Source organism: Myotis nattereri (assembly GCF_964212035.1).
Source record: "Myotis nattereri genome assembly, chromosome: 2".
In the NCBI taxonomy this organism is placed as follows: Eukaryota; Metazoa; Chordata; class Mammalia; order Chiroptera; family Vespertilionidae; genus Myotis; species Myotis nattereri.
Window position 1 is genome coordinate 41,083,487 of NC_138076.1, and position 13,087 is coordinate 41,096,573.

Sequence of the window (13,087 nt, forward strand, 5' to 3'; positions counted from 1 at the left end):
CACGTCCATCACAGCATTGTGCACAGTAATAGACGGGGGGGGAGCACCCTGAGTGTCCATCAACAGGTGACTGGGTAAGTAAAACGTGGTGTAACTGCACAGTGGAATACTGTTCAGCCTTGAAAAGCTAGGAAATTCTGTCATATGCTAATATGCTACAACATGATGAACACGGAGGACATTATGCTAAGTGAAATAAGCCAGTCAGAAAAGGACACACACTATGTGATTCCACTGGTATGAGGTTCCTAGAGTAGCCAAACTCACAGAGACAGCAAATAGGATATGGGGGCTGCCAGGGGGTGGGAGGAGGAGGAAAAGGAAGTTGCTATTGAATGGGTATGGAGTTTCAGGTTTGCAAGATGAGTTACAGAGATCTGTTGTACAACAATGCGAATATAGTTAATGCTCCTGTACTGTAGACTTAAAAAAAATTAAGATGGGCCCTGGCCAGTGATGCTCAGTGGTTACAGCGCCAGTCAGAGCACTGAGGGGTCACGGGTTCGATTCCCAGTCAAGGGCTCGTATCTGGGTTGTGGGTTCCATCCCGACCCTTATCGAGGTGAACGTGGGAGACAACCAATTGATGTGTCTCTCTCACATTGATATTTCTCGCTCTCTCCCTCTCTCTTTTCCTCCCTCCTCCCTTTCTACTCTCCCTAAAAATCAATGGAAAAAATAACTTCGGGTAAGGATTAACAACAACAAAAATAGTTAAGATGGTAAATTTTATGTTATCTGTTTTTGAACACAATAAAAAAATGATGACAACAATATTTCCACAACTAACGCTTTCTGAACACTTTACTAGGCCCCAGGCATGTGCCAACAGAGATCATGTTTGATCCTTTCCAAAGCCCCACAAGGTGGGCACCAAATCTCCATTCTACCCAGGAGAGAAGTGAGGCTCAGTGAGGCCTGCCACCTGCCTTCGCCCTGCTGCCGAGAGGCAGAACGGCGATGTGAGGGCTGGCAGGCTGACCAGAGTTGCTCTCATCTACCGCTACAAGACCACCCGGCTAGAAAGCCGGCACTTCGACAGAATCTGAGAAAGAGACCAAAACTCTATGACACAAATCTTAAATTGTGAAGCAGAGGTAAGAATGCAGCTAGGGTTTATTGCTCTCACAGTGAGTGGCTCCTCCTCAGGTCATCCAATTAAGACTTATCCTTGGCTTTTCCAAAATAGGTTCCGTAAGCTAGCCCCTGGGTGCTTTTCGGTCATTATTTCTGCTCCTGTGTGCTTTTATCTCATTGCATTTCGTTTATTTTATATATACACGAATACAGGTTATACACACACATATAGAAAATGTACATGTGATAAGTGTACAGCTCACTGAATCTGTACAAACTGATTGCACCCACAGAACCAGCACCAAGGTCAAGAAGCAGAGCTTGCCCAGGGCCCCAGGAGCCCTTCGTGTACCCTCTGCAATCTCTTACACCATCCAGATCAATTTGTCAAAACGGCCCAGTTTTAAATTTTATGACATTAGCTCTCGGGCTGGAATTTTGCTATGGACAGGGAGCAAAATATAGATATATGGCAAGGCTGGAATGGTGATCAAGAGCATGGCTGTCGTTAGATAGGCTCAGACTAGAATCCCAGCTCTAGCATTTCCTAGCTGTGCGCCTTTTGGGAACACGACTTAACCTCTTTAAGACAAGGGGTTTATAATGGGCCTACCTGGAATGAATAAAATACTATAAGCAAATTAATACGATGCTTCGCACAGAGTTTATTACTCTCCAGAGCAGGTGTTGGCAAATTAGGGCTTTCTGTATTGTCAATAAAGTTTTATTGAAACGAAGTCACATCCACTCATTGTCTACTGTCTGTGGCTGCTTCTATATTACAAGGGCAGATATATGAATAGTTATGGCAGAGACCCTCTGGCCTGCAAAATCTATATAGGGTATTGACTAGCTGGCCCTTTACCAAGAACATTTGCTGGCCCCTCCTTTAGAATGTGAGCCATGTTCACTGTGGTACCACAGGGACTGGGACGGTCTGGCATGTGGTAACCACTCCTGTGGATGCTGTTATTTGTATTTTATATGACAAACACTACTTCTTTATGTCATCATTATTGGCTTTTCTGAATTTGGCAGTTGAACGTATTTCTAAACAGCTCTAGAAGGAAGCAGTGAAATCACAAAAATCAACCCAGATAAAATGAAAGAAGTCAGCCCTGGAGATGCCCAGGAAGATCAATATGTTTGTAAATTCTAGCAAAAAGAAGCACCCACAGATACAGCAAAGGCACTGAACTCGGAGCCAGAGGAACAAGACCAGAATCCCAGCTCTGCCATTGGCTAGTTGGCTGACTCAGATATGGGACAAGTCTCAGAGGCGCAGTCCCCTCGCCACTAATTTCCAGTTTAGAAAGGCAACTCCAGTGGACCGGAACGGGGCAAGATATACTGTAGTCGAAAAAGCCGTAAGGACCCTGCAGTAATTCAGGCAGGGTTGTCAGAAATAAGGAAATATCAGGTCTTCAAGGGCTTTGAGAATCACTATTTTCACATAAAATAAGTTTATGAAACAATGTTCCATAGAACTTGCAACATCATATTGTTATTATTTGTTTCCTCGTCTGTCTTCCTAAAGTTGTGCACTTCTCATGAGTGGAGACCATAACTACTTCTTGTGTCACTTTAGATCACGTGTCTTCTACAGGATGAAGTGTGATGACTGACACAGTGTAGGCACAAAATCATTCTTAGATGAATAAATGAACCTGGAATTACAACCGGCCCCTTGGTGGTCATTTGCCACATCAGAAAAAGGACCGGGAGTCAGGGAAGCTTCAATTTAACGGAAGCACTAGAAAATGGGCAAAGAGTATTTAGAGGTAGGAATACGTTAAGAAAATAAAACTTGCGCCCATTTCTAGGGACATGACAGATTCACTCATTTACCACCTCCCTCCTCTCCTCCTTCCCTGCAATGCTGTCTTCCCTTGCTCGACGGTTCCCTCTCTGGTTCTCCTCTCTCTCTCTACTCCTTTGAGGGTCCGTCCTTGTTTATCGATCCCTTAAACGCTGGTGTTCCCCTCTTGCCTCCTATTCACGTTCTACTCTCTCATCTAGTTTCAGAGCTTCAATTACTACTTAAAATAACTTTAGGATTCTTGGTTTTCAGCTGGGATCTCCTTCCTGTGCTCCAGCAGATACACCTACGGGTACTGCCCACTGCACATCTCCATGGACGCCCGACTCCTCATGTCCTGGTGGAACTCGTGTCTTCACCTCTTTACAGACATGGTCTCTCTGAGGCTTTGCCTCTCCAGTGACTGGCGCCACTGTCCACCCAAACGGCAAAGTGGGAAAACCCATGTACACTGGGCCCTCTTTCCCTCACACGCCATTCCATTCAATCATATCCCTAACCCCACCCCCAAGCTCTTGAATTCACCCCCCTCACCCCGCTCCAGCCCTCTCTGTGATTCTCCCTCGGTTCTGTCTGCACCATCTCCCACCTGAGATGCTGGGAGGTCCTGACAGCTTTGCTGACTCCACTCTTGTTCTTTTCCAACGTGGCCACAGTTCTCTTTCTAAGCCATACATCGGCCCACATCGTGTTCCCTTTAAAACGCATTCACAGTTTCCCAAACGCATTCGCTGGGTACAGAACTGTGCCACCCAACACCACGGACACCAGCTGCATGTGACTACTGAGCACTTGGAATATGGCTGGTCTGTGTCAAATGCACACCAGATTCGAAGACTTAGTGCAAAAACATGTAAAATATCTTATTTATAGTTTTGGCGTTGATTACATGTTTAGGATATATTAAACTAAATAAACTTTTAATTTCACTTTTTAAACCATTTTAAACATAACTATTAGAAAATGTGAAATTATGTATGTGGCTCATATTTCATTTGGACAGCAAGGGTGCAAAAAGTCCTTACCTTTCAAGCGCCTCTCTCTCGCCTCCTTCACCAGAGCCCTCTCCCCCTCACTTCTACACTCTATCTGATTTACAGGTGGCTGAATGGACCACCCAGTTTTGCAATATCTGGGCGATTTCTTAAACACAATTGTTGTTTGTTGTCCCTTCCGTCCAATGCCCCCTGGCTCCAGGGCAGCACCTGTCACCTGCCCTGTACTGGTCACTGGATAAACCTGATGCCCCGCCTGGGTTATTCAGTCTCTGCATCTCACTAATATTGGATCTCCAACAAAAATTCTAGGGACTCAGCAGGTAATCAATGAAAGAATGAACAGAAATGCAATCAATGAACTTATAGTCTAAAAGGGTGTCTAATAAAAGACAGATTCAGACATAGCCTAAAAGGTGCCATCAGCCAGAAGAGACTAAATATATATAACAGTAAGCTATGTTGTAAAAGAACAATAGGACATACAGGGTGGGGCACAGTAGGTTTATAGTTGTTCACATGGAAAATATAATAATCAATAAATAATAATACAAGAATAAACTGTGGAGGGCTTGTGGAGGGGGATGGGAGTACGCTACAGGGAGTCAATGGGGGAAAAAGGGGGACATGTGTAATATTTTCAACAATAAAAAATTTGAAAAAAAGAATAAACTGTGTTTTGTGTACTCACAAATGTAAACCTACTTTTGCCTCACCCTGTATTTAGCAAACGTTGATATAGTCAGACCCATGGATTAGGCAATGCCATGCCTTTGGATCTGAACTACAGAAATACTTGGCCATGAGAGCAAACATAAAAATGCACTAGAATTTTCACTGCAGCATCCTTTGTAACAGAAAAGATTGGGGACAACCTGTGTCCCATCATTTACAACTGAGCTGGTAAATTATGGCATATGCATTCACTGGAATGGCATAAAACTATTTTAAAAAGGAGGAAATGAATTCTATGTCCTGAAAAGGCAAGATCTCTGTGACATATTAATGGGGAAAAGTATGAAAAGCATACAAGTGTAAGAGTGTGTGTGTGTGTGTGTGTGTGTGTGTGCGTGTGTGTGTGTGCTTTGATCAAAAGAATACATAAGAAACCGGTAATGGTCCCAGAGGGAGAGATGAGGGAAAGAGTGAGAGGAGAGAGCCTTCATGTGTACTCCCTTTGAATGCGCTAATGCTGTGCACACATTACTCTCAGAAAAAGATTAAAGACGCTTTCTGGGTACTTTTTCTCTGTATATTTCTGTACAGTTAAGAAAAGATCCTGATTACTCCCTTCTCCCAAGTCAAAAGATAATAAAATAGCAGCATCAACATAACAACCCTTACCGTGATCTTCTTGTGGTCAGGAAACTCAAGGCCAAAATAGTCGCCCTCCACGAGGTTGAGGTGGTTGCAAACTGCATCCAGCAACACTTTCCCCGGGGCTCTTTGCTGGGAAGAGAAACAAGAGGCGTTATTCCCTCCGAGCCAGGCAGGAGCACAGAGAGCTCCCAGGCACCGCTCCCTGCCACACACACAGTGTCCTGTTATTCACATCTTGCATCAGTGCAGCGATTTTCAACTGGTGTGCCGCAAGCATTTTTAAAACATGTTAATACCTGATAGCTGGTCAGGGGCACTGACCTCTTTTCCCTTAGATTGTCAAATTAAAAAATGACAACAACAGCTGCCTGGTGTGAATGAATCAAAATTATACATATTTTTTGTCAGATTGGCAAAAAATACAATTCTTTTTTGGTCTGCCAAAGAATTTTAGTAATTAGTTTATGTTTATAAGATTAAAAGGCTGAAAGTCACGGCATTAGTGTGATATATTTGCTATAATTATTGGGCCAACATTGACACATTACTATCACCTGAAACCCACTGTTTACATTAAGGTTCACTCATTGTGTTGCATAGTTCTATGCAGTTTGACAAACGTGTAATATCATGTATCCATCATCCCAAAAATCCACAGTGCTCTATCCATTCAACCTTTATCTCCCTCCTCCTTAACCCCTGGCAACCATTAATCTTTTAACTGTGTTTGTAGTTTTGCCTTTTTTAGATAGCCATATAGTTGGAATCACAAAGTACTGTATGGAGACTTTTCAGATTGTCATCTTTCACTTAGCAATGTGCATTTAAGCTTCCTTTATATCTTTTCCTGCCTTGATAGCTTCATTTCTTTTGATCACTGAATGGACCACAGTTTGTTTATGCATTCACCTACTGAAGGACACCATAGTTGCTCAAGTTTTTATAATTATGAATAAAGCTCCTATAATTGTGTGCAGGTTTTGTGTGACATCAGTTTTCAACTCAGGATCCCCCTGAAACCCTGCCCTGTGTCTCTCTCCCCAGGTTATTATAATACTCTGTGCAGACTCTCATCTAGTCTACATCTAGACTACCCATCTATTGAAGGGAAAGGCCATATTTTATTAATCCTGTATCTACAGTGCTTAAAGACCAACCAATTTTGTTAGAATGAATGAATAAACAAATCAAGAAAAGTTACTCATTCCACAATATTATATAAATTAAAGAGCTATGAGTCTGTCTCTCTGATTAGGTTCTGAGTTATTTATTCACCTTTCTATTGCCATTGCCTAACAAGGCATCTGACACTCTAACAATGTCTGTTAAAATCAATGCTGCGTGTGTATTTTCTATACACTGAATCTATAAGCAAAGAGAATCCTATATAATAAAAGGCTAATATGCAAATTGTCCCCTCGACAGGGAGTAAGACTGGGAGCTCAACCAGGGGTGGGGCTAGCCAGCCAACCATCCTCGGCCCCTCTCCCCGCTGGCCCGGCCTTATCACCACCAATCGGGGCGGGCTGGCTGGCCCCCATCCATGCACGAATTTGTGTACTGGGCCTCTAGTATGATATATAAGAACCCATTTTCTACCCTAACAGCTTAGAATCATATTGGTTTCCCTTCACTCTCCAGCAGACTCCTAGTGACCCACTAATAAAATAGACCCAACTCTACCACACAGATCAAACACTGAAAGAAAAATGTTTCAAAGACATGATCATCTCCAGTTACTGCTTTTCTAGTTTCACCTCCTCTCTGAGGAACCAATTAGTAACCCAGGAGACCAGCAAGTCCATTAGCCTTCCCCAGCATGACCTGAGGAGCCATCAAAGGTGCTTCAGTGTCCAGCAATAAAGCACCTTCTTTTAAAAAAAATACTTTTATTGATTTCAGAGAGGAAGGGAGAGGGAGACAGAGGTAGAAACATCAATGATGAGAGAGAACTGTTGATGGGCTGCCTCCTGCACACCCCACACTTGGGATCAAACCAGCAACCCAGACATAGGCTCTGACCAGGAACCAAACCATGACCTCCAGGTTCATAGGTCGACCCACCGAGTCACAGAGGGTGGGCCCTCTTTTTAAACAGATACCAATTTATGCTCCTATAATTCCTCATCATTGAAATCCAGAAGATATTCATAGCCATCTAATGGCGTGTAACATTCTCCATGGATAATTCCAAACTCGCCAGGCTTTAGACTTTGAATGCCTGGTCCAAGGGTTACTGGTAGAGTCATTTTACTTGTACTGATCGAAGGCAGGAGTAACAGGTCATTGAATGTAACCCATTCTCTTCTATCAATCATACCCCACCCCCTGCTGCCCACATACACCTGCATTTATCCAGTGAATTTAAGAGCCACATGGATTACAGGTCCCCAATCTTATTTTTCCTCTCTTTGGGACACACTGTGCCCTAACCAGTCATGCTGAGAGCACTTGGGAATTCCTCAGCTAAGCTAAAGCAGGTCCTGGGTTCAAGTTCTCACTCCTGCCCCCAAAGAGCTACCCAAGTAACTGACACACAGCTCTCTGTTCTCCAGACCCTCCTCTGTGACTGGTCAAGTCTGCAAGCATTAATGAGAACAGTATAAACAAAGGCCTGGGCCAGTGGTCGGCAAACTCATTCGTCAACAGAGCCAAACATCAACAGTACTTCTTCAAAACAGACTCGCCCAGGCTGAAAACCGACTTCTGCGCATGGGCCACGAAGTTTCAATCACACTGTATGCGTGCCCGCACGTGGTACTTTGTGGAAGAGCCACACTCAAGGGGCCAAAGAGCTGCATGTGGCTCGCGAGCCGCAGTTTGCCGACCACGGGCCTGGGCCTAAGAAGTTGTGGAAGCATTCCTATATCATAACATGTTTGTTAAAGAGAAGACCACAAGCCAGTTTCACAATCCTTCTTCCTCACAATTCTTGACATTTCCTATTTGTTAAAAAACAAACTATCAATTATCTGACCGGCTGGCAAGCACTCACATTTCCAAAGAATCCCTGGAAATAAGTGAATTTGAGAGCTTCATCATGAGACTTTACAATTCCACGCTGGAAGTCCAAATAAACAAAAGAATCAATATACAATGGATGTCTTTAAAGACATGCTGTTCAACTAAGTGCCTCAGGCAAGGGGGACTTTCCACCTGAACTGAGTCAGCGGAGTGTTTTGTGAATGTATCCAGCACATATTGGTAAAAAAATAAGGGGCTGGAAACAGATGCCTGGAATCTAGTTGATAAATGATACAAATCTGGTCTCAATTCTTAACAGTTTCCTTAAAGTTTATTAGGTTGTACAAATCGTTTGTATGAAATGATTTCTCTATGTACCAAAATTTTTATATAGAAAGAAATGAATTTAGAGTTTGAATGATATTATAGCTCCTAACAATCATCATAAAACAGATGCCTGAATTTCCCTATGAAAGCTGGTGATATTAAGGGAGCATCACTAGAAAGTATTTATGGTTTAAATGCAACCACTCCCTGACAATTTCATGGGTAAGTGGTCCTCAGCATTAACACCCCAAATGTGTGCCCGGCACAATGGTCGAAAATGCTCCTAGACATCAGGATTCCAAAGCTCAAGGGCCCAGTCCCCTTTCTTCCAGGAGCTGGGGTAGAACTGCCTGGGAGTTCCATGCACCAGGGCGAACTTCTACAGAGAAAACGTCTTGGAGGAGGGAAGAAGAGTTGCACCCTCATTCTTTATGAAAAACTACCCCTCTACTTCCTCTTCCTGTGGATTTTCTCCCTCAGTCATTCTCTACACTCTTCTCCAATGAATTTCTGAGCCTCACACTAAAAGTAATTCTGTTCAGAATCATATCACAGAACATAAAATGGATAGTGGTGGTGACCGCACAACATTCTGAATGTACTTAATGCCACTGAATTATATACTTAAAAATGGCTGAAATGATAAATTTTATGTTATGTCTATTTTGACACAATAAAAAAAAAGTGCAAGAGGAAAGGGCAGGGGAAAGGAACTGAGGAATAGGGTTCGCATTATAATCAACTGAGGAGGGTTACTCACAACAGGATCTATTTACTTCACATTAGATCTTAAAACAATATTGAGGGGCTGGATCCGGCTCAAGCGGAGCGGCTGTGCAGAGGAGCCATCACATGGGAAGAGTGTGTGACTATCCGCACATGTGCACTAATATTCCTCAGCACAAAGAGCTCGTCTACGTGTCTGACAAAAAAGTCATAAAATAACATTGGTGGAAGTAACCACAAATTACACATTTGGTGCAGGCTCTGCACGGAAAATTGATGCTGGGGTTTAAAAGCTACCAATCCACTAGCCCCTTATTGCTAAAACGAACGTGCAAGTCAGTCAATAAAATCTGAATGGGGGTAAAAGTGGCAACAGATAGATTAAACTGGGAGAACAGAAAGTAGAGATCCTGAAGAAAATTCAACTGTAAAGGGATTTCTTTTTCAAATAGTAACTTACTTTAAGATTACACACACACACACACACACACACACACACACACACACACACACACACATTTATATTATGGCTATATAAGCTGTCATATATAAGGAAGGAAACCAAGTTATTTAGGCATCATTTGAAAACCTGCATTAATTATGCTCCAAAAGGCATTTGAATTTTAATCTAGTGGACAGATAAATGCGCTGATTTCAAACTGTATGTCCCTATGCTTTCTGCCTTTTGAATTGGCTTTTCACGCAATCCTACAAAATTAAGTTTTAGGAGGAGGTTTACATTCTTGGGGGATGTCTGGCAAGTAAGCACTGAATAATAAACAGTATGAACATTCACATACAGCTTCAAGCTATTAAAAACTGAACCAAAGTTGCTTTAGTTTATGGTGCTTTTAAAATATGTCTGTGCCTTCGGGTAATTTCTGTCCCATAAAGTTTTATGAGGGAGTAGTTCTTTTCCTCCTCTAAAAGAATAAAGACACAATTCTTTCTGGGTTGGGGGTGTCTTCTCCTCCCTCTCTAAGGGTCTGAAAAATGGTGCGTCCCACTGAATACGAGCTAAGGCTCTGCCTTTCTGAAATTACCTCGTAGACAAAACTATCAAGATGACCTTTGACCAGGTTTATAAAATCTGCATCTGCACAAATTTCAGAGAGCTCTGTTTTGGGATCAATACCTCCATGGCAACCAGGCCATGCTCTCATCCAGCAGAAGGGAAGGGACTCTCTCAAGGGCCTTGGCCCCCTTTCTGCCACCATTAAAGCTTATTAGAATATTGTTCAAATCCCCATAATTCACTAACCTTCAGCATGTGTGATCTTAGGGCGTTATAACTGCAGGTTTCCTCAGGCTCTCTGGCAGTGTGCAACCAGCTGAGTGGAAGTGTTAATCACTACTACGGTTTGGGGCAGCTGGGGTACATTTAACAAGCAAGTTGCCCTGTGCCGGCGCCGTGCTAGGTGCTGTGGGAATGGAAATCAATAAGGTAAGTGCCTCTTTCTGAGTTGGGGTGGAGACAAATAACCAGGTAAATTAGAATATATGGTAAGTGCTATGTTAGAGGAGGGGGGTAGGTGAGTGAGCGAGCATTTGCTCTCTGGCATCTCTTCTTAGAAAAACACTAATCCTCTTGGACCAGGATCAGGGCTTCACCTTATGACCTTATTTGAACTTGCTCCAAATCCAGCCATACTGGGGATTAGGGCTAGAACCTATGAGTTGGGGAGAGGGTGGGGACACAGTTCAGTCCACAGCACATGGAGTCATGAAAGGACTAGAAATACTATCTACTTCCTAGGATCAATGAAAACTAACTAAGGCAATGACCCCAAAGTGTTTGGCAAAGGGTCTGGCCCACAACACAAGTTCTCTGCCATTGTTGCTGCTACTGTGATGGGGAAATGTTCCTTTACAGAATTCATGGCAGGCCAATGGGTTGACATTGAAGAGGAGGAGGTCCATTTCCCAGCCCAAAGGCACGCCTCAGCACTGTCACAGAAAGCAAAGCCCGGCTACCACATCTACGTGCCCAAGTCCACCCGGGCCCCTGCCTATTCTGCCCTCGAATGCTGCTGGGGGTGGCTCGGAGCAGCAGCACTTCTCTGATTTATGGGCCCACTCATCATCTGCGGACCTTGATAAGCTGCAGGTGCTAGGGTGGTGGCTGAGGATCTGAATTTCCAACAGGCTCCCTGCTGCTGCTGGTGAGAAGCCTATGCTTTGAATGCAAGGTGCAATCCAAGGAACCCTGAGGACTGATGGCTCCCACGAGAAGCTGCAAGGGTACCAAAGGGAAAGTGGCCCTGACAACTCCTTGATTTTGGACTTCTAGCCTCCAGAACTGCAGGGACAAATAACTCATGTTCCGCACTGTCCCTTTCAAATAAAGGGCTTAAAACAGATTAATAACCCAGAAAACAGATTCGAGATAAAAATCTCTAATTTGACAATCAAATATATTCAACAAGTAGTGGACTGATTATGGGAGGCAATTCATTGTTCCTGTTAAGAGGTGTTCCTCTTTTTACTATTGTTGCTTTGGATGTGAATGATGCTCTCTAACTGAAGCTCTTTTTACAAAATATTCTCTTCTGAGATCCTTCCACAAGGTGAGGTAGAAAGGGTGGGATTCAGGCTCAGCAGTCACACAGCTCACACCGCATCCACCCCTACCCCCAGCTGTCCGTCCAAGGTGTCACCTTCCCCGCACCTCTGCACACAGTCAGGAGCTATCAAGCAAGTAGAAGTTCAAGGAGAGTACAATTTGAGAAATCTACAGGAACCCACCTATGTGTCTGTAAAGCACATTTTCTTAGAAATTGTAGCAGAAGGCCATTGCTAGACTAGACTCACTATAACTGATGAAAAGAATGTTGGGCTTGTGGCTCAATATGGCAGGCTGATTACATGCAGCTTTTCTCCACAATACCCAGGAAGCCTGCGTAAACAAACACTCAAATAATGAAAACAGGGGAAAAAGGAATAAATTCATAGAACACAGAGAAAATGAAAGGGGAGTCAGCAGGTGAGAAATTTCTCCCAAATTCTAGAAGATGACAGAGGAAAAAGCTGACATCTATTACTGAAGACAGGAGAGAGAGTCGGCAACAGGAAGCAGCCAAATTATGCAGAACTCCCCCGAAAGTCAGGAATGGGAGATGCCAGGTACTTTCGATGATGCAGGGTAGAGTAAAAAACTTTTAAAAACACTGTAATTTGTATCCTCATATAGCTAAGAGTTTACAACTTAAAAATAAAAACCCAGGAGGTTATAAAGAGGAACATTTGGATAACAAGAAAGAGCTGTTAGAAGTAAAAATAGCAGAGCAGAAAGAAAACTCGCACTAGAAGAGCTTAAAGATACAGTTGAAAATTCCTAGAAACTAAGCCCGAGGACAAAGAGATGGTAACGAGGAGAGGACAGGAGACATTTAACGCTCAGTTCGACTTCCAGCACTTGAACATGTGCCTTCTGCACGGAGACACCCACAAGGGGGGGAAATGATGCAAGAATGACATAAGGATCTTAAGGGTTTAACTTTTTAGATTGATAAAGGCCAGAGAGCCCGGCTGATGTAGTTCAGTGGTTGAACATTGACCTATGAACCAGGAGGTCACTATCTGGTTCCTGATCAGGACACATGCCCGGGTTGTGGGCTCATTCCCCAGCAGGGGGCGTGCAGAAGGCAGCCAATTGATGATTCTCTCATCATTGATGTTTCTCTCTCTCTCTCCCTCTCCCTTCCTCTCTGAAATAAAAAAAAAAAAAAAACACATTTAAAAATATATATATAATTAAAAGTAAATCTTTAAAAGACAGAAATGGAATAGCTGAAATGTGCGAGATGTTTCTCGTGTTGCTTGCCCAGCCCTTCAGTGACTTGGAGCGGCTGTGTAATGT

General features: G+C 43.3%; 1 protein-coding gene across 2 annotated transcripts in view; it reads right to left on the bottom strand.

Annotated features, from left to right (window-relative positions):
- Nucleotides 1-13,087, bottom strand: part of FARP1 (FERM, ARH/RhoGEF and pleckstrin domain protein 1) — a 235,301-nt gene that overhangs the window by 93,010 nt on the left and 129,204 nt on the right. For both annotated transcript variants that reach the window (XM_081082502.1, XM_081082501.1), the window contains exon 2: nucleotides 5,236-5,340. In XM_081082502.1, the coding sequence (XP_080938628.1) occupies nucleotides 5,236-5,340 (105 nt within the window). The remainder of the gene's footprint in view (nucleotides 1-5,235; nucleotides 5,341-13,087) is intronic.